This window comes from Chelonoidis abingdonii, chromosome 8 (assembly GCF_003597395.2).
Source record: "Chelonoidis abingdonii isolate Lonesome George chromosome 8, CheloAbing_2.0, whole genome shotgun sequence".
NCBI classification, from domain to species: domain Eukaryota; kingdom Metazoa; phylum Chordata; order Testudines; family Testudinidae; genus Chelonoidis; species Chelonoidis abingdonii.
In genome coordinates, this window is record NC_133776.1 from 16,272,848 (window position 1) to 16,294,198 (window position 21,351).

General features: G+C 42.1%; 1 protein-coding gene and 1 long non-coding RNA gene across 5 annotated transcripts in view; both read left to right on the forward strand.

Annotated features, from left to right (window-relative positions):
- PLD1 (phospholipase D1) overlaps positions 1-7,880 on the forward strand; it is a 129,962-nt gene extending 122,082 nt beyond the window's left edge. For all 4 annotated transcript variants that reach the window (XM_032783671.2, XM_032783674.1, XM_032783670.1 and 1 more), the window contains 5 exons: positions 118-167; positions 1,160-1,294; positions 5,142-5,295; positions 6,636-6,753; positions 7,436-7,880. In XM_032783671.2, the coding sequence (XP_032639562.1) occupies positions 118-167; positions 1,160-1,294; positions 5,142-5,295; positions 6,636-6,753; positions 7,436-7,660 (682 nt within the window). In that variant the 3' untranslated portion in view covers positions 7,661-7,880. The remainder of the gene's footprint in view (positions 1-117; positions 168-1,159; positions 1,295-5,141; positions 5,296-6,635; positions 6,754-7,435) is intronic.
- A 1,409-nt stretch (positions 7,881-9,289) lies between these two features.
- LOC142047183 (uncharacterized) lies at positions 9,290-14,440 on the forward strand. Its single transcript, XR_012656353.1, has 2 exons — positions 9,290-11,763; positions 12,202-14,440. It is a non-coding gene; the product is annotated as an uncharacterized LOC142047183 (long non-coding RNA).
- The last annotated feature ends 6,911 nt before the right edge of the window (positions 14,441-21,351 follow it).

Sequence of the window (21,351 nt, forward strand, 5' to 3'; positions counted from 1 at the left end):
AAATGTGTCTTGTGTTTGAGATTAGCACGTTAGGATTATCGCTAACTTCACATACTTAATTGTACGGTGTTGCTTCAGATCGCTTGTATTTGTAACTGCCACCTAAATTCTTTCCAGGACCATGTGCAGAGGAGATAATTCTATCCTGGAACAGTTGAAAGCAGAGAGTAAGTGCTTTGTTTCCCTCTCTGTGTAATGTTCGTCATTAGGTCTTGAGGACACTAAACTTTGATTGATTAGCTATAAAGCATAAATGAGCTCATCCAGTCGCCAGTTATATAAACGTCAATAACACAAAATACTGCAATTATGTCAAATATCAAACATCTTCAAAATAAGGAAAACACACAAGCCAAAAACATCCGTGTATCTGACAAAATATAATCAAGCAGTAAGATCCAATCGGTTATGCAAGATTGGGTTATGCAGCACAAAGATGGAGTGAGGACAATAGAAGTGTGTATTTTATAGATTGTTGGGTGGGGAATTCTTATGTATGTTTCTTCACCACTTTGAGATTTTGTTTATTGGGTCATATAGCCTTGGGTTGTTTTAGAGATGGTTTTTTGTTACACTGTTGCTTGGCACCCAATGACCACGCAGAGATAAAACTATTTAATTATAACACTGTTATCATAATTGCTTTCCCGGGGTCAGCCTGCATCCTTAAATTTGCTTGGATGAAAATCTGAGCACCATGAAAAACATGTTTCATAAATACACGTACCATATAATACATCCTTGATTCATGTATCTTTGTCTAAATCTGAACTGTAGGTCATTTAAAATAGAAAATGGTTTCTATAGCATGTGCAGACAAAAAAATGGTTACAACCTCTTCCCCGCAGCTCAGTCAGAGAAAGCAACCAACTAGCCAAATGATTCTCAGTTGTTAGCATCAATTGGAGGTGCTAATATACAACACAAGGCAGAGTTTGGTCCAAAATGGGGGAATTGCTGGGTAGCCAGTCAAGCTGGCTATATGGATCAAGAATGGCACAGAGAGGCATAGCAAAGTAACATCTATTTTAAAGAGACTTATTTACATTATGTTATTGTTAAGGAGATGTTGAAAGTTAACTGTTTTGCTTTTCCTTGCCTTTATATTACTAATGACCACTTCTCTCTCCCCCACCTCATTGTCCCTTTTAATCCTTAGTTGGAGATCAGTGGATAAACTACATATCGTTCTGTGGGCTTCGAACCTACGCTGAGCTGGACGGAAATCTTGTCACTGAACTCATCTATGTTCACAGCAAATTGCTTATAGCTGATGACAACACTGTCATCATTGGTGAGTCAAACGGTTGCAGGGGAAATTTGTACCATTTGACTACCCTGACTGAAAAATCCCATTAGATTTCTCTGCCCTGTAGAAAGTGCACATGGCTATCACTACTTGCAGTGCTTTCTTCTATTTTACCTGCTAACCTATTCCCTGTGTTGTATATTGAATTTAAATGTGAAGTAATTACGAGTTAATGGGGGAAGCGAGATGGAGGAAGGCTTCTAAAGTGTATTGATTAATTGATAAAGAAATGTGGCTTTGAAATTCCCCCGGTGGTTAAACTTGTCCCACCGCAGGGAATTCTGTCCATTTGTTTTCATCAAACTCAGCTTTAGCCACTAAATTGCGAGAGTTGTCATCTGTTCCTTAAAGAACAGAATGTGCTGTGAAATTTGGAAGGCTTGGGGAACATGTGACCATTGGGAAAATATGTTCTAACAAGTCATAGATGCTGTTCATCCGTCTCTCTGTTATTGTATATTTATTGTAAGGCCATAAAATAACAACGTAAAGCCAAATTCAGCTCTGATTTATACCACAGAATACAAGAGAAGATTTTGACCCAGAGTTACTCCTATTTCCTTAAGAAAGCCCTTTTCAGCCTGTTAGAGCAATACGAAGGCTTTGCCCATGAGCATCATAATATTAGGTCTTGTAAGAAGCAGAACGATACTGTCCTCCTCCTCAGAGACAATCCTGATAGCATACAGCCTTAGATAGGTTGAAGTACGGATCAGGAGGGTTTGGTACATAGTTGTCCATTTGATAGTCTTCTTACGTCTCTGGTATGAAGGACAGCCACAATAGGTTTACTATTGATGCTCATACGCACAGGACTAATTCTGTGGTGTATCCACCTAAATGCAGGCAGGCATGGGGATGTGCTATCTGTATGTTTTGCTGTCATCCAAGGGTATGTCTACCCTGCCAAAAAAAAACAAAAAAGACCCATGGCAGCAAATCTCAAAGTCCACATTAACTGATTTATGTTTGAGGGGGTTCTCTCTCTGGGGCTAAAAATTGGGGCTAAAAATAGCAATGTAAATGTTCAGGCTTGGACTGGAGCCAGGTCTCTGACACCAACCCCCTGTCTGAGTTTCAGAGCTTGGGCTCCAAGAATGTCTACACTGCTATTTTTAGCCTTGTAGTGTGAGCCCAAGTCAGTTGATCCGGGTTCTGAGACTCGCTGCCGCAGGTCTTTTTGCAGTGTAGACATACGCCCAAGCTCAATGTACCAGCTGTGGAGCTAAATACCTCCTCCAGTGCTGCCCCATGCACCTGACACATTCCTACTGAAGTGCTAACATTCTAATGGGAAAGGCAAGGCCCTGTTTCTGCAACTGCAGTAGGAGAGCAGTGACACAGATGTTTACAAGCTGGTGAGGCACAAATTTGTCCTATCTTAAATTTCCTGCTGATTAATTGATTTAAACTTCAATTAATTTGGTTAATTCCTTCCCGTCCCACAGAAGAAAAGAATTCCACGTGACTGAAGCCCTCAGTGATTGAAGCACATGGGAATAAATTCTTAGTTCAGCTGCGTTGTGGAGGAGTGTGATTATTTTAAGGAGGTTGACTTTATTTTTTCCCTTCTCACTAGCAACTCCTGATAAAGCAGTAGTCAGTATATTCAATCACTGGGATTACTAAAGCATCTGGGTTTCTTTCTGTAGGAACCTGCTTGCTGCAGGGTTTTTGCTTTGCCTGGAGTGTTTTGTGGGTATATGTTAATTTGCTAAATCCCAGCTATTGTAGTCTCTTGCTGCTCCTTGCCCCAGAACAAACTCTTGCCTGCTTTTCTGTGCCATGGTTTTTTTCCTGATCTCTGTGCGGTACAGGTTAAGCTCCTTTGGAGTTAAGTTTTTCTACAAGCATTGGGCGGGCAACTAAACAAAGTGCCTAAGTGCATTGTCCATTTTATATGTGCAGCATGATTGTGCACTCACTTTTGGATGCCCAGTCAGTGGGAGATGCAGAAATGGGCAAACAAAGTCAGAGGCTTGCTTAGGGATAGTTGCCAGTTTCTCCCTGACTGGTACAGGATCCTGACGCTACCACCCGTTGGAAATAGCTAAGGCATTAGAATGATTCTTGGCTGCACGGGCAGTTAGCTGATCTGTGTTGAATGAGCTGGTTCTCTGTGCCCAGTTCTTAGCATATGTGTGTCCCCACCATAAAGACCACAATCAGAATCTGAACTAATTGGCACCTGCAAAGAGTGACTAAACACTGGATGGCCTTAGAGAACCTGCCAGTCTTGGAGATGAACTCTGGAGAACAGAATGAAGCACAGTAGCCGAGTACCAGGGAGAAGTTTCTACTACCCATCTCCATTCTTGTTATATGGCCAAATAAGCTTATTCTCTGGCACCTTTAAACTGCCATAACTGCACTCAAAACATTTTTAAAGAGAGGGGAAAAGTTATAATTATATATTAGGACGTGTGCATATATTCTGAAAGAATTGTCTGATATTTTGGCTCTTTACATTTTGTACAATATGTTCTAATGCTACCTCAACAGCACAGCAAAGAATAGAAAAAGAACAAATGTCCCTGTTGGTTAGAATGGCCTCTACGGAGGGTACATTTTCATTGTATTGGCAATACTTGGGACCTGGCACACATGGCTTTCTATGCATAGAAATAAAAATTTGGCCCCTGGGAGTTTTGGAAGCCTTACTAGTTGCTAGAAACTGGAGTCCTCCACCTCTCTCAGTGCAGTATGACTCAGAAATTATTTCCTTCTTTCTTAACTCCACTCCCCCCAAAAATACCCTGAAGTTGTTTTCTTTTTCTGTTTATTTTAGAAGAAACAGTAATGCTGCGTAAGTGGGCTCTGCTGTGCAATTTACTTTAACACTGATTCTGCCTGGGCTTAGGGCACAAATCCAAGTAAAAAAATTTCCTTTCTTATGAAATAAATGCAGCAAAGAAAATCCATAGAATGACTTCAAACAAAGAAGCCAGCTTGTGTCATTAAACGTATTAAATAAACACCACTTAAACTCGGACCCTTCCCATTGCATGCCATGGTATCACTCTGCAAAAATAGCTGGAGGCTACTGAGAAATTAAGCTTTAAAACCTTGTGTATTGGATTCAAAATTGTTTAACCTTCTTTCATGCCCTGGAGTTTATGGAGAATGTGGAGATTTTTTCCCTCACATACTGATCTTGGCTCTTTTGTGGCTCTTTAAATCAGAAATAGCTTTGATGGAGGGTCTGCTCTAACAAATCTTCATCTCGAGACTTTCCATCCTTCACAACCTAAATTGTTTTACTAACGATAATGTTCACATGGCATTTACATTGATCTTCTCCAGTTCCAACAAGTGGCAAAGGTAATATAGCCTGCTCTCTACCACCTACTGACAAAGGAGGAGATTTTTAACCTATGAACTCCCGTAGTGTTTTCTCACTTCCATTGGAAGAGACTGAGGGCAACTGAGTTCAGTCGGCTAAGTCCAGGCAGCTGAACTTGTCATATGCACAGGCAAGGAACCACACAGTAGGATGGTAGAGGGTGGTCGACAGTAAAGTGATGGTGGTAGAATATACACAGAAGAGTGTGAGGTTTGAGGTGAGCTACTCATTGAAGGTCTCCTTTACACACAAGAGTGGTGTGTCTTTCTACCTAGTCTCAGGGCATACTGTGAATGCTGGGGACCTGCAAAGGAGAAGCTGGAAAGACCCAGTTCTTGAAGTTATTTGGTGCCTAACTCCCATAGCTTTGACGATCTGGGTCCGTGTCCCGCTGGTGGTAAACAGGCCTATCACCTTTGTGGTGGTCACATTCCTTGGGGAATCGGTATGTATTGTTTGTGGTGTTACAGTTTTTGTTTCCTTTGAAAGGCTCTGCTAACATCAATGACCGCAGCATGCTGGGAAAACGCGACAGTGAAATGGCTATCATTGTGCAAGACACCGAAACCGTCCCTTCAGTGATGGATGGAAAGGACTACAAAGCCGGACGATTTGCTCAGTCACTCCGCCTCCGGTGTTTTAGGTATGAGTTCTAGAAACTAATTACGGTGCATGGAAATCTCATGCGAAATTCTTGGGTGCCAGAAAGATCTTACCCACTGAGGTCTTTTCCCAGCAGGTTGTGGTAATTAGTATTTTGTACTTGTGTAGGAAGATGCAGTCCTGCTGCCTTGCAGGGATTGCATTCCTCATTGATTTTGAAAAGGGAGCATCTGGGCAGTTGTCCATAAAGGATGTGCACAGGATTAAAGAATGAGTGGGTTTAACTCCTCTAAAATCAATGAACCTTCATCCACTTACACATGGACTGAGTTTAGCCCAGAGAGTTTTGTGGTTGCCTAGATTTCCAATGCAGTGTCCCATTTCTTCCCCTCCTCCCCCCCATGACGATTTGGATTACAAATCTTGGGAGTCTGTTTTGGTTAAATTTTTCCTTGACCCCTTCAGTAGGGGGAACGTGCACAGAAGACAATGGAACTTTGCTAAGGAACAAATACTGCCACTGCACTGTATCAGTTTTAGGTGATGGTGTCTTTTTTTTTTGTACTGGGAATTTGTTCAGTCAGAGGAGCCATCTGGCCAGCAGCACAGCTATTTTCTCATTAAAACACTTTTTTCCCGAATTTTCCATCTGGATGGTTTTTAAACATAAAGGAGGAGAAGATAAGGCAGCGCTAAGGCTGACAGACTATTCTGTGTAGGAAATAGCGGCAGACAAGGAAGTCTCAGTGCGCGCAGCACCATCTATTAAGTACTGAGGACATTATCCAAGGGAACCCTTTTCTTTCTTTCTTCAGGATTGAGTTGTTGGGTTGTTTTTTTTTTCACATCGAAGAAGGAATGTGCCTAGTGGTTAGAGCAGGGGACCGCAAACACACAGCTCCGCTACTGACAGCCTGATTTTGCAAGATGCTGAACCTCTCTTGGGAGATGTACATTCTCGGCTCCCATTGGTGGGACTGACTGGTATTCTGAACTGATGACTTCAGTACCCTTCCATTATTACCGTCTGGAAAACCTGCTGTTGATTTTGCAGAAGGTTTCTCACTCTCTGATAAACAATATCCCCGTCTTTTTAGTATATGTTTGTGCAATGCTGAGCACAATGGGGCTGCAATGCCAATAATAATAAAAAAAATAACAACATGGGTCCTTTTATGAGTTTTCGGTTTTGGATGGTTTGTTAGAGTCACTTAACTCAATAACTGCACATGACTGGTTTTGTTATCTGCTGGTTTTGTCTTCCTCCAGAAGAAAGAAGCTGATTACAAGGATCACATTCCATTCCTGTTCATGAAAATTCTCTGGAGGGTTCTATGTTACCTTCCAGTGACATCAGTTCTTTCCCCCTCCACTTTTCAGGGTTGTTCTTGGTTGTCCAGCAGACCACAATGCTGATCTTCAGGATCCAGTCTCTGACAGATTCTTCAAGGAGGTGTGGGTTGCAACAGCTGCCCGCAATGCCACTATTTTTGATAAGGTGACGTACCTGGCCGTTTTCTCTTTTTGCTTCCAACAGGCTCACTGTTTGATGGATGTAAAGGAGAGAAGCAACATTTTGGTTTTGTGGGAGAGGGACTGGTGGGGCAGGAGGGTTCAATCTCTAGATCTCATCAAGATGTTTTGAATACTGAAATTATACAAGCTATGAGCAGCAAAAGGCCACATCAGATGAAGGGTTTTCTTTTTGCCAGTGGCATAACTTTTTGGACCCTTAAATACTGTTGGCAGACAAGCAAGGTAGCAACTCTGATTGTCCTCACATTTATACACTGATTTTACAGAGTATTGTAGTTCCAATTTCTGGAGCTCTTGATTTACATCAGCATGTGTCCTGTAAGAAAGAATCATCTATTTGCCCGTATGCAAAGCAAGGCTCACTGATAAAGCAAACTGGCTATTGCTAATTTTGGATAATCTCCTGTAGGGATCAGGAAAAGTCTCCGGAATCATAATTTGCGAACTTCAGTCTTTTGCGATTGCTGTCCAGATTTTCTCATAAAGGCGTGTGTACAAATTGTTAAGCTCCCCAGGGTCCATTAGCCAATTCACTTAAAAATATATGAAGGTGTTCACAGTAGCGTCAGTTTCCACTGTGGAATGCATGTCGTGATATTTTCCTGTGAGCTTATGTGCCACCTCCTCTTTCCATTTCAAATCAGGTGTTCCGATGCCTTCCCAGTGATGAGGTGACAAATTTAGCCCAGCTGCGTGACTTCATCGCCAAGTCAAAACTGGTAACCCAAGATGCTGCAAAAGCAGCAGAAGAATTAAAGAAGATTCACGGATTTCTAGTGCAATTCCCCTTTCGTTTCCTGTATGAAGAAAACTTGCTGCCTTCTGTTGGAACAAAAGAATCCATGGTACCCATGGAAGTTTGGACTTAGGGTGATTTAGACTGCATCAGAATTTAAAGTCTGGTTCCTGGGAGACAGTTTGCATACCTGATGATTTCAGGAAGCTTTTTATTGCCAAGGTAGCCACCAAAAAGGTCTCCATCAATCTAATGTGCCTTTCTTAAGGATTTTGGTGGAACAGCTTCAGACAAAATGACACTGTTATGGGTAGGGAAAGAAAATTTGGCACTGATCATCATTGACAAGTTCTATTATTATTATTATTATTATCTAATAACTATTATTAGAAAAGGACAATACTTCTTTACAAACATATTCTAAGCACCTTAAAGACGCAGGCCACTCCTCTGAAGGGAGACAAATCATAATGTATATTACTACTGCCAGCATGATCATACATGTACAGTGATTGTGATACCCAGGAGTTGTAGGCCCGTTTGTGCTTTCTAAATCTTTGTATGCTCGCAGTTTATTACCTAGCTGGATTTACCCTCTTCCTCATCTCTGTTTTGTATCCCCTCAATTATTCCCTCACTGCTTACATCTCCATAATGGTTGGGAAATGTGGCCTGAGGCCAAGTCAGGTGTTCCTGTGATCATTGCCTATCGAGCTTAGATGTTACATTGCATATATGGCAAAGGACTAACACTCTTATGTCAGAATCAGTGGTGCTGTCTCTTCTCCTGGCCCCAGGGGAAACATTGGTTTTTTCACTACAGCTACAGCAATCAACATTCCTCATGCTCAGCATGGCACCATGTAGATCTCCATGAGGAGCAATCCCTAATGGAGATTGAGGTGATGGGAATCTCTTGAATTCTGTTTTTTCAGGGTTTGCAGAACTTGTTTGAGCTCAGCAACCCTTTTTCTTACTATCTGAACTATAATTTTTTCCCCAAGGGAGAATCAGCTTTTTAACTCTACATTTTTCTAGCTAAAGGAAAGCCTGGTGCTATGTATTAGGGAGACAAGGATCCCAAAAGCTAGGTTGGAAAAGTTGGGTCCTCTGTTTGGATCACCATGCTGTGGGTGTACACTGCATTAAGTACTTAGAGCTTTCCTCTGCTTTCTTTTCCACTGTTTCACCTATAAGGAACAAGAACCCAGTAACAGTTGAGTAAGAGTTGAAATTTTGAGCTGACGATATTCAAGGTTGTTCAAAATCATTCATACTGAGTTTGATCACCCTCCAGAGGCTAGTGGGGAGATAGCACTGAACTTGTCTGGGACCAGCTCCAGTAATGGGAAGACATGGTTTTGAACAGTCTCTGCAAGACAGAAATGTGACTCCATGTCATCCTAAGGACTGATAAACTCAGTCAGCATGGTCAGTCTTTTTGCTTTCCATTTACTAATACGAGTGGCACAATTAATAAGAAACTCATAACACTGGGTTCCTATCTGGATAGAGTGAGAAGCTGAGGCCTTGGCTACACTGGGGCTTTACAGCGCTGCAACTTTCTTGCTCAGGGGTGTGAAAAACCACTCCCCTGAGCACAGCAAGTTGCAGCCCTGTAAAGCGCCAGCGCAGCTCCCAGCGCTGTAAGCTAATCCCCTCGGGGAGGTGGAATATCTGCAGCTCTGGGAGATCTTCTCCCAGCGCTGGCGCCGCGACCACACTCGCACTTCAAAGTGCTGCTGCGGGACTGCTCCTGCGGCAGCACTTTGGAGTTTTGAGTGTAGTCAAGCCCTGAGACTTTCATCTCTGAATGCAGAATGTTAACTGATTCAATGGGAGTGCCATTCACCAGGCAAGGGCCAAATGTGGCCCATAATCTGTGGTCCACTAAAAACCCTCACTATTCCTTATGTATAAGGCTTACAAACTTTCATTGCTATTTTTCTCTTTGCTAAAAAATTCCAATTGTTATAAGTAAATTTTTCCTTAAAAAAAAAAAAGACGTTTGACAGCTTCCAACGTGCATTCATTAGTTCATAAAAAAAAATCATGACCCCCTTTTGAAACATATGTGCCAACTGTGTTTGGGGCATATCTTATATTTAAGCTGATTGCTCTATATATTTTAAGAAATGTAATTAGGCATAGAGTCATTTTCCAACACTACATCACATTAATAAGTAGCAGACACTAACATTCCTCAAAGGCAGCCCAAGTCCTAGCTAGTTACTATGTTTCATGTTACTTCGTGCTCATATTTTATAGATGCAATTAATTAGTGATACGGACAGGACTCACAACCATTCCTTATACTCGGTGAACTGGTGGTCTATTTAATCTGTCAGTAGTGCATGAAGTAAACTGCAATGTGTTTATGGGTATTGTGATTTCGTGTAGTGCACTGCTGATAACGAGGTTCCCTCAAGATTTGTTGGGCATTGTTATTTAAAATCAGATTTGTTGTTTAAAATGAGACACAGCGTTGACCTGCCAGCTCCTTTGCTAGAGAAATATGCTATTAGATAACCACTGCAAAGCCAGGAAACTAAAACATCAAAATACTTTTGCTTTTAACACTAGCCTAACACTTTTAATTTCACGCTAAAAACTGTTGGCCATTTTTAGTTTGAACAAAACTGCCAATATGAAATAACTATAGCCTGCCATATATTACCAAAAACCACATAAATACAGAATCATAGTTGAAAGAGGCCCAAACCAGAATAGCATATTCATTCACACCAGACCTACAACCAAACCTAAAGAAGCATATAATGCTCCTATCATCTTCTATCTGTCTAGATGCTCATATGGCTCCTATCACCATAGTACCTGAGCATCTCATGATCATTACTGAATCCTTACAGCACCTCTTTGAAATGGTATTGAAACTTTGTGGCTTCATAGGTAACGTGACCCATCTTGTACCCCAGGTTGTCTTTCCAAAACTGCAGTGCAACTGACATGCAAAACCCAAACCATGAGGCATTTGCCCATCTCAGATGATGTTAGGGGTCTGATGTCAACCCATACAGCCCAGGAATTTTGAATTAGTATTGAAACACCATTCTTAATCCACCCCCTTTGTGCTATACGTTGGCTTTGCAGCATATAAAATACCTCATTACTTGAAGATCTTGCCACTGCCTGAAAACCGGGTGGATTCACCCTTGCGCATAGAGTTAGCACAGGATCTATGCAGCCTTTTAAATAAGGCTTAAGTAGAATTAAAGTAATGTATAGGCATTGCACTGGCTCTCTGCACAGGAGTGAATTCTGCTCTGTGTGAAAGGATAGGTTAAGAAATTCTTCATTTTGAATTTCCCTGATTTTGTTGGTTGCCAGACTCTTGATGTTAACTGAACACCTTTATTTTATTTTCCTTTATGGATGGAGGAAAAAGAAAGAAATATTAAGAAGAAGAAGAAAGCCAAGACAAAACTGTGTCATTCCCCGTACTCTGGGGAATTGATGCATCTTGAAATTCAATATTTTTTAATGGAGTCATTCAAATGTTCCCAAGATTCTGGAATCCTCTTACCCTTAGGCCCTGACTCTGCAAGCTGCTCAGTATGGATGGACACCTACGTCCATTAATAGTTCCATTGACTTCAGTGAAGCTTCACCCTACCAGGCCAGGGTTCACACATGCAGAACAACTTGCAAAATCAAGGTACATTACAGTACACAGGTCTACGAGTAGTCACAAGAGGAAGCATTCTGCTCTGTAGCCTTTACAGTGCAATATGTGCCCTCACATCATTCTTCATACATATTTACAGCCTACACAGAAGTTGGTGTCTTTTGTGAATGTCTGTTAATTACACTTTTCTTTCACATGCTGTGAGGCTACAGCAGGGGTGATGTTTAACACCTGGTCTCTGCACATAAACAGTCACCACACTCTTTAGTCCTTAATACGCTGGTGGTTTCACTTTTACTTTGCATATCCAAAGCAAATCATGACATAATCATTTGCAAATGTACGGTACTGTAAGCAGGGATGCTGTTTTTAGTGATAGTAGTTCCTGAAATGTGTGAATTGTTTTTGTGGCTTTTATTTTTAAAAAATTGTGTAAAAAAAAAAAAGAGGAAAAATCTCCTTCAGACTCAGATTTTATGTTTCATGATTCAACTTGGATGGAAGATTTATGGTGGCTATTCCTAATCAGGTGCCAGTACGAAAATTCAACGTCACTTCTTACCATGCCTGTATATATTTTAAAGTAACAGGTGTGATGGGGCAAGGCCAGATGGCTACAGTAAAGTACTGAGAAACAGGTATGTTAGCCCCAGGCTAAACAAATCCCTAGGACCATGGTAACCAAATGGCAGTTGCTCCAGGTTAATCAAGGCACCTGGAGCCAATTAAGATCTTTCTAGAAGGCAGTAGAGATAGCTACTTTAATTAGAACACCTGCAGCCAATCAAGGCAGGCTAATCAGGGCACCTGGCTTTAAAAAGGAGCTCACTCCAGTCAGGCAGGGAGGAGCCAGAGGAGAAGGAGTGTGAGTGAGGAGCTGGGAACAAGAAGCTGAGAGTGAGAGAGTGTACTGCTGGAGGATTTAGGAGACAAGCATTATCAGACATCAGGAGGAAGATCACTGAGGTGAGCAAATCTGCCAAGAAGCGCAGGACCCACCAAGGTAGAGGAGGAACTTTGTCACACAGGATATTTTAATGTATGTTTTGTTGAATAGATGCAGGATTGGACTTACTTTTTAGCATAGAAAATGATGCATGGTAAAAAAAAAAAAACCATGAAAAATAAGATTTTGTAATCTAAGCACTTGATTATTAAAATAATTTGTACCAAAAAAACCACCCATTGCTATGCAGGGGATCCCAGGCCTTTGGCTCAGCTTCTGGGCTTGTACTCCCCAAACCAGCTGACGCTGAGCATGCTCAAGGGCAGCACACTTAAGGTATATCTACACTGCAGCTGAGAGCAAAGCTCCCAACCCGGCAGACAGACTCATGCTAGTGGGCTCAAGCTAAACTGTGGACGTTGCAGCTCAGGATGAAGATTGGGTTCTCAAGTCTCCCTAGGTTTGATAGTCCATGCCACAAAGTTCATGCTGCTATTTTTGGCATGCTAGCTTGAGCCCTGCTAGCATGAGTCTGTCTACCCGGGTTGGGAAGCTAGTTCCGACATACACCTAAGGTCTGATCCTGTCTTCAGTGAAAGAGGCTTGCTGTTGGCTGACGTGACAACAGGATCAGTCCCAAGGGAAGGAAGTGCCTTTTGTCATTCAGCGTACCCTCTGGCCTTTGAGCAAGCAGCATAGACAGCCTTGGAAGGGAGTCCAGCAACATTTTAGCTTAGACCAGGTCTACACTAAAAACTTGCCCATACAATAATGTCGATTAGGGGTGTGATTTTTTTTTTTAAATGACATTTTTATACCAGAAAAAGCCTTAGTGTAGATGCTGGTAAACCAGCAAAAGCATATTTTTGCCGGTAGAAGCTATGCCTACATTAGGAGGGTTTGTCAGTATAGCTATACTGGCATAACTATGCCGGCAAACCTTTTCTAGTGTAGACTAAACCTCAGAAGCATGGGGGCCAGGGCAGCAAGATGAAATGTAAGAGCAATTAGAAATGGGAGGGATTCATAAGCTATAACAGGAATTTGGGTAAACTCCTGGGACCTATCCCAGAAGCATTGCTGGGGAATGACCCCAGCGAAGGTGATGAGAGTTCTGGTGGGGACTGGCACCAGAGAAAGATCAATATATCTTTACATTTCCTTTGTCATATTAGGATCCAGGCATATTTTTAAAATTAACTTCAAGTTTTAGGACCTAATCATATAGCCCTTCTTCTGTCCCATTGCCTTCAGCGGGAGTTTTGCTCAAGTGAAGACTGCACGATTTGCCCTCTCTGCTATTTTTAATGTATCCCTTTACTCAAATTATGTGATTATCTGCCTTAAAAGGAGACATCTACATTTTTATAACTGTTTATATGTTTATTACACAGTATGTGCATTTTTATTTAAAAATCAAGCAGAGGCAGTTTTGGGACAAATGAAAAAAAGTCAGTATGACCCTTTACAGTGTAAAGTTTACACGACTGCTTTTGTTTTATTTTTGTTTTTTTTTTCACAATTTAGGGCCACCTCCTGTGTTGGTGTAAATTAGCATAGCACCATTGACCTCAGTGAAGTTCCACCATTTCAAAACCAGCAGAGAATTTGGCCCAGCAGAGAATTTGGCAGAGGGTGGAGCTGCAACGGGGGGGGGGGGTGCCTCAGGGTGGAGGAGGGGAGCTGCTGTGGGGGGGCACCTCAGGGCAGGGATGCGGGGAGGGGCACAAGGTGGAAGTTTTGCTTAGGGCGCGAAACATCCTTGCACCAGCCCTGCTGCACAGTGCCATCTTAGGTGTGTAATAGGACAACGCAGGCATCTGCCATACTAGCCACAGGGCTCTTCTCACCCATGCCAAGACCCACCAAAATCCAGACCCTTGCAGATGCAGGGCGTTAGTTGGGAGTGTAGCTCCATTGCAGTGAATGAATGTATTCAATGTAAAACCAGTGTAAATTAGATAGAATTAGTCCCGTAGACTGTAAATCTAAAACTGAATGTAATGGTTTTTCTTTTTTCTGCCTTTTTTTTCTTTTTTCTTTTCAAGCACTTGTGATCAGTTCATTTTTAACCTACCAGTTTCATAAAATAACATAGATACTATTGTGAGTCATTTGTATTTATCTGGATGTATCCTGACATGCAGGAAATGAGATCGTTTTTAAATTCACAGGTCAAGAAATGTACAAGTTTCGCTAACTAAACTAACTGATAAAACAAGAGCTTCCAAAATATTTGTGCTTCAGAACTACAAGGGTTGACGTGATTCCGAATCGCTGTACTTCTCCGCTTTAGATTGATAAAATTGTGAACACAGTGACTGCTTCTTCTGTGAAGGGTTTTGAATTGACAGTTTTGTGTCCCTGTTTCTGCTAATGGCTGCTTCCTTCCCTATCTATTACTGTATTTGGTAAATAGATATGTATTAAGTGACTAAAATATAACTAAATGTAATGTATCAGAAACATTTGGGTGATGACTTTTCATTTTGAATTGCTTTTGGAATGATGATCATTTTGCAAGCCGTTGACCTAATTCTGCTCTTGCACCGAATGCAGAAAACTTCCTTAGCAATCAGTGGATCTCCATGGCAGTGTAAAGACAAAGCAGACTCAGGGTGAAAAAAATCATTACAAATGCAGCCCAAGATAGAGTTACCAGTGGGACAAGGGGATTGCTAACTTGTCTATAGTCAATGAAAACCAATATATTTTAAAGGAACATTGCTATAAGAACCCTGAGGTCTAGAATCAGAGGCTGCGGCGTTCCCAGCAGGGCACTACGTCTGTGTTGCAACCAGGAACCCAGTCAGGGCTGTCACCAAAAAGGACTGCAGGAAGTCCCACCTTAAGAGGCATGAATGGCAGCCCTCTGCAATTCCCTGATTGGGTGGCACTCTCTATATAAACCAGGATGCCATTTCTGGGAGTTGTTTGAGCAAAGCAGATCTTTGGTGCATGCTTCTGCCCTAGAACCTTCCTTACCAATCCTTGCTGTGACTCACCTTGATCCTGGCTCTTGACTTATGCTCAGCTCCTGACCCTGATCTTGGTTTACTGACTTTGGCTTAGGACCATTAGTAGGGTGACCAGCTGTCCTGTTTTTAAAGGGACACCCCCATTTTTTGGTTCTTATATAGGCGCCTATTACCCCCCCACCCCCATCCCATTTTTTCACAATTGCTATCTGGTCACCCTAGCCATTACTGCCCCCCCCCCCAAGTGAAGAACCCTGGCCCAGCCTCACCCTAATTTTCGTTCCATGCTCTCAGTTTGGTAATGGACTCTGACTTTGCAGTTTGATCTGCTCTGGCCCCAAATTGATCTCTGGGTATGGCTACACTCACACTTTACAGCGTTGCAACTTTCACGCTCAGGGGTATGAAAAAACACCGCCCTGAGCGCTGCAAGATACAGTGCTGTAAAGCATCAGTGTAATCAGGGCGGCAGGGGTCACCCGTAAAGGATGTGGTTTACATGCAGCGCTGGGAGAGCTCTCTCCCAGCGCTGCCGCTCCAACCACACTCTCACTTCAAAGCGCTGCCGCGGCAGCGCTTTAAAATTCCAAGTGTAGCCAAACCCTCTGACTTTGAGTCTGATACTGAGCAGCTCACTCTGTGTCCACAAACTGCCCATTACCTGACCCTGACAACTGCACTCAAATCAGGCCCCAAATTTAGATTTTATGAATATGAGCTTTGTCGTGCAGTAGAAATGTTTCTATCACTGTTTAAGTCAGTGTTTCTCAACGGTGGGTCCCATCCTGTAGGACAGGGGTCGGCAACCTTTCAGAAGTGGTGTGCCAGGTCTTCATTTATTGACTCTAATTTAAGTTTCCATGCCCCAGTAATACATTTTAACATTTTTAGAAGGTCTCTTTCTATAATTCTGTAATATATAACTAAACTATTGTTGTATATAAAGTAAATAAGGTTTTGAAAATGTTTAAGAAGCTTCATTTAAAATTAAATTAAAATGCAGAGCTCCCCTTACCGGTGGCCAGGACCCGGGCAGTGTGAGTGCCACTGAAAATCAGCTCGCATGCCACCTTCAGCACACATGCCATAGGTTGCCTACCCCTGCTGTAAGAGGTCACAAAAGGCAATCACTGGTTATGAGGCATTGAAACTTTTATAACCATCTAAAGCAAAGAAAATCTTGCTCCCTTCATACGCTCCCTCATCAAGGTCAAGTATTCTTTGTCAACCTCTCAAAATATACACCAATGAATTATATGAGCTGAGCATTGTTATCATGGATACATGTTTTTACTCTCACTTTTATAATAAAATAAACGTGAGGGGATTGTGAAAAAAATTTACTTTGAATAACGGGCAGCCAACCTGAAAAGGTTCAGAAACATTGGTTTAAGGTAGCTAATGGAAATATTTTTTTAAAACCCCAAACATTTTAGCCCCGAGAAACTGAAAGTGAAGCTTACTATGGGAAAGTCAGGATAGCCTAGTGAATAGGGAATTGAATTGTGACTTTGAAGACCTAGAATATAGTCCCAGTTATTCTACTTGCCTGCTGCTTGACCTTGGCCAGGTCATGTCACCTCTCTGTGCCTCAGTTTCCCCATCTGTAAAATGGGGATAATAGTAGTAATCTCTTTTGTAAAGCACATTGAGAGCTACTGATGAAAAGCACTGCATAAGAGCTAGGTATTATTATTATTTTATACACAAAAGTGAAGCTGACTTCACTGAGGTTGCTTTGCCCAAGCTGAGAGAAACAGCAAAAGTAAAACACCATAGATGGGAAAATTTGACTTCTGTTTTAATAATCCAAAGGTACATCTGCAAGAAAATTTTTCTGTTTCTAACATGGCTCTTAAATTCTGTCCATTTTAAAGTTGACTAAAGGAAACTCTGAGTTGAGAGAGAAAGGAGCAGGCTATTGCTGACCTCCATGAATAAAGCAGCCATGGCATATTCAAACCCTTTTGCAAAAACGGAAGCATGCTAATCCTCTGTTCCTTATGCTTTACCCGCCCTTCCAGTGCCCCAAGGCTATCTCTGACTTCAAACCTTTCCGATACAATCTGTTCCCTGGATAAACACAATAAACCAAGATAAGGCAGCAAGGCATTTCAATGAGGGGGCATGCTGCTGGGACTAAAGTAAGCAGCTCTTGATTGACACCTTAAGCCTTTTCTGCCCTGACTTTTAAATCTCACAGAAGTTTGATGCAGGAAGCATCTAATTAGCTATGATCCTGGAAGTGAAGACAACAGAGAAGAACAACAGTAACACTGAGGCTTGTCCATCACTTCTCGGTCATGGAAGTACTGGCTGGAGATGTTGCAATGATTTTTATTATAATGTACCATGGACACGCTTTAAAAGTCAGCATTTGTCTACGGCGACCACAGTTATTTCCTATTCTAAGCGCAGGTGAAATCTGTGCTAGCTCAATGTGCAGCCATGTTGGTGTAGAACTAGCGTACAAGAAGAAACTGCCCTCAGTCGAGAGTTATGGGCCTGACTGTCATTTACAGCAAGGCCTCTTTATATCAATGCAAAGCAGTCTTAGTGTAAAGGAGACTCAAGCCCACGGTTACTGTTCTCACAGAACAACTGTGCAGGCTGAGCATTATTTTGTCTATGCCTGATGGTAGCCTGTCTGGGGTTTTTTTTAAGCTGTAGTTTCTGGTTCATAATCCACAGTTTGCATACCATGCAAGGAGGAAGAGGAGAAAACATCACGGCTGAAATCCTACCCTCGCAGGAATCAATGGCAAAATTCCCATTGACTTCAACATGGCCGGGATTTTACCCACCATACACAATTCAAATGAACAATTTACACAGCTGGGTATTCCCGTAGCTCTCAATCCTTGCTGACAGAAAAGGCAGCAGATATATATTTTGAACGATAGCCGCCATTGCTGCTATGTTTAATGGACTAGTTCTTCTCCACTCCAGGATGATCCTCTCCAGATATCTTTACACCAAGGGAAACTGACCGTGAGCCAGATAATCTCCCAGTCTCTGCTTCCTCCAACAGGTAGATCATTCTAAAGGTAATCTGGCTCAAAACAGTGTGAGCGGGAGAGACAGCAACAGAGGATTGATTCATTCTTTCTCCCCAAGGCTGTTAGAGCGTCTGCCTTCAAGGGCCATGTTGTGAGATCAGTTCTTTGGGCATCTGCTATTAGAACATTGATCTATTGAAGTCTCAGTAATACACTAACTTTTAAAATGGTATGTTTTTTGTATGCATGGAGTTACTATGGCATTCTAGGTGTTTGGGTAGAGGAAGAAGGAAAAATGATGAGGCTTTGTGGAGACAGCTCTAAAGACTCAAAGAAAATAACAAGAGGTTTCCTTTATTCCCCCCAAAATCAATCTGTTTTAGTTTCTCTGCAATTTGTGCCATCTCTTCTGATTTTCAAGTATGTCTCTGAAGCTTGGCTGCAACTCGACTGAAGGCTTTAAGAGCTTGAATCGCAACAGCACGGTGAGTAAAATGCTTAGTTTTTATTGAAAAAATCAGAAGTGACAGATACCAAATTAGTTCCACCGCTTTGATTGATTACTTGGAATATTTAGCTCAGAATGATTACATCGAGAAGGCCTGTTAAAGTTGAAGCTGGCACATAAATTAATTTTGGAAAAAATCTTTTTTTTAAAGAAAAACTCTTCTGCGGTGGTAAAGTGTTTATAACTAGAAACAGAGATGAATAATCTTCTCAACAGTCAAGCTGGTGTGAATAATTAAACATATGGTACTGTGAATTAGTATTTGAGGAAAAAGGGAAAGAATAACACAAAGATAACGCTATTGTGGCTTCACAGATCTCTGTTATCTTGAGATCAGCACTGCCCAGGAGGAAATGGAAGAGTTGTTAGCTTGCTGTTCAACCATTGTGTAGTTTGCTCCTAATGGTGTTTCTATGCTGTATGTCCCTACTGGGAAACCCTGCAAGTATTGTGCATGCTGATGAGTCTTGAATCCGAAGGACGCTCTTATTGTTGAGGAGGCACTGTGGAGTACAGACAGGAACTGGGAATGGGTGATGGTCCACTTGGGCTGGGAAGGTTGATGGCAGTTGGGAAATTCTAAGGAGCACTACTATGCTGGGGTCACCGCTGTGACAAGGGTGTGTGCACAAGGGAAGCAGAAAGGAGGAAACAGAAATTGCACTACCCCAGATAATGGAAACGATAATAACAACAGGAGGGGTTTGTGCAAGTTGTCGTCGGAAAAATGCATGGCTGGTATTACAACAATCCTCAGTGCAGACTAGCCGAAGGCAAAGGTTTTCGTCAGCACTATCTATGCAGATGGCCTTGGATTGCCTTGTCTGCTTATTTTTACATTGATTGGTTTCGGTATTCACATGTCTAAGTGCCTCCAGAAAACTGGTTTCTACCTCTTTGTACACAGTGCAATTCCCATCATCTTCAGTGCATATATCTGAGAGCAGAACAGGAGCCTAACTGTGCAAAATAGTTGCCTAGCACTCTGTGTTACTGCATATTTATAATGACCCTTTTCAAAGCCATTCTCATGGACTGAGTATGTGTGTGAGCAGTTAGCCCATTTTGGAAATTCTTCAGGTAATTACCATATGCTACTAATCCACCCCTGCCTTTCATATGTTCCCTTCAGCTTTTTGTTTTTCCAACAGGCAAGGATTTAAGTGGGGAATGTGAAAGTGAGAATTTCTTCATGTGTGTTCAAACCAGCACCCAGAGCTGGATGGAAATCCTCTGCCCTTTCTTTGACAGCAAGCTGCGCGCTATGCAAAGAGCAGTCCCAGACTTCTGTAGATCTGAAAGCTTGAGCACAGTAGCTGTGTATCCCAGGTAGACCTATAAGAATTTGCCTTTGAGTGAGGGAGCATTATTTTCCCTGGCATTTTTTAATAGTCTTGAAAGATGGGTTCAGGACTCAGAATTGGATTCAGATTTCCAACATTCCAAGAGTTTAGGGTTTGTTTGGGCAAATCTCTCCTAGAAAAAAATAGATTATTGACTATATTAAATGTAAACCACGATGACTTAAGAAACACAAGCTATTTACTCTACATACAATTGATTTTAGAGGTAGTGGGAGGGGTGGAGTTCCCCTGAATAGCCAATCACGTACTCTCCTTATATACTATCCATACCTTTGAAACTGACATTTCAGGCGTTTAATCTGGGATCTCCAGAAGTAAAAGCATAAGTCACAGAAACTTGAGCTAGGATCTGTAGCAGACTCACATCCTCTGTGGATCAGATACAGAAGGGGATGCATAAAACATACTGACCAGTAGGTTTCATACTCTGCCTGGACAGAGGAAGCTTGTCCTGAGCATGTTGAAACCTGGATGAGCCCCCATTTATGTCATGGCCACTATCTTGGCTGACCCAAGAGACTGACCTAAGGCCTCTGGAGCAGAAAGCAGGCTTAAGCTAAACGGCCAGGCTTAGTAGCTGGGACAGATTCTTGTTCTCTATGGATTGGGTACAGAAAGAGACGTGTAACAGGGATTACGCTAAGGCTGTGTCTTCACTGCAAAGTTAATGGGAGTTATCGTCTATGCTTAAATTAACTCCTCGCAAGTTAGCTTCGCTTCAGAGAGCACTGCCACACTGTGAAAAAACTCTAGGTTATACCACCACCGCACTGGAGGCAAGGGTTTTTGTGTGCGGCTGGGCGTTGAGTTAGGGGCTACACTATGCACTGAAGACAAGTCCTTACTCAGCTTGGAACCTACTAAAGAGGCCTGAAACTCCTCAAGGCAATCGATGAGTTGAGGATTCAGGATATTGGGTCATCTGAAATTATTACCTTCAGGTATTTATCCACTTCTTCTTCTACTTTCTACTTCAGAGTTCTTTCCACCTTTTCCCCTCTGCAGCTCACTGTACTGTCCATCCCAGCATCAGTCCTGTGAACACCTTACAGATTGCATTGCTGATGGAGAGGAAGATCTGTCCAGTGACTAAGGCACTAGCCTAGGACTGACCTGGGTTCAGCTGTGTGCTCTGCCACATACTTCCTGTGTGACCTTGGGCAAATCACTTAGTCTGTGCCTCAGTTTCTCAACATTGTTTTTCAAAGTGGGGCTAATAGCATGTCTCTACTTCACAGGGGTTCTGTGAGGATAAATACAGTAAAGGTTGCGAGGTACTCAGATACCATGGTGATGGGGGCCATATACCTAATATAGATAGGTACATTTTGGGCTACTAAATGTCTACGTGTCTGCGGGGGGGTTAAACTGAAGTTTTTTGAT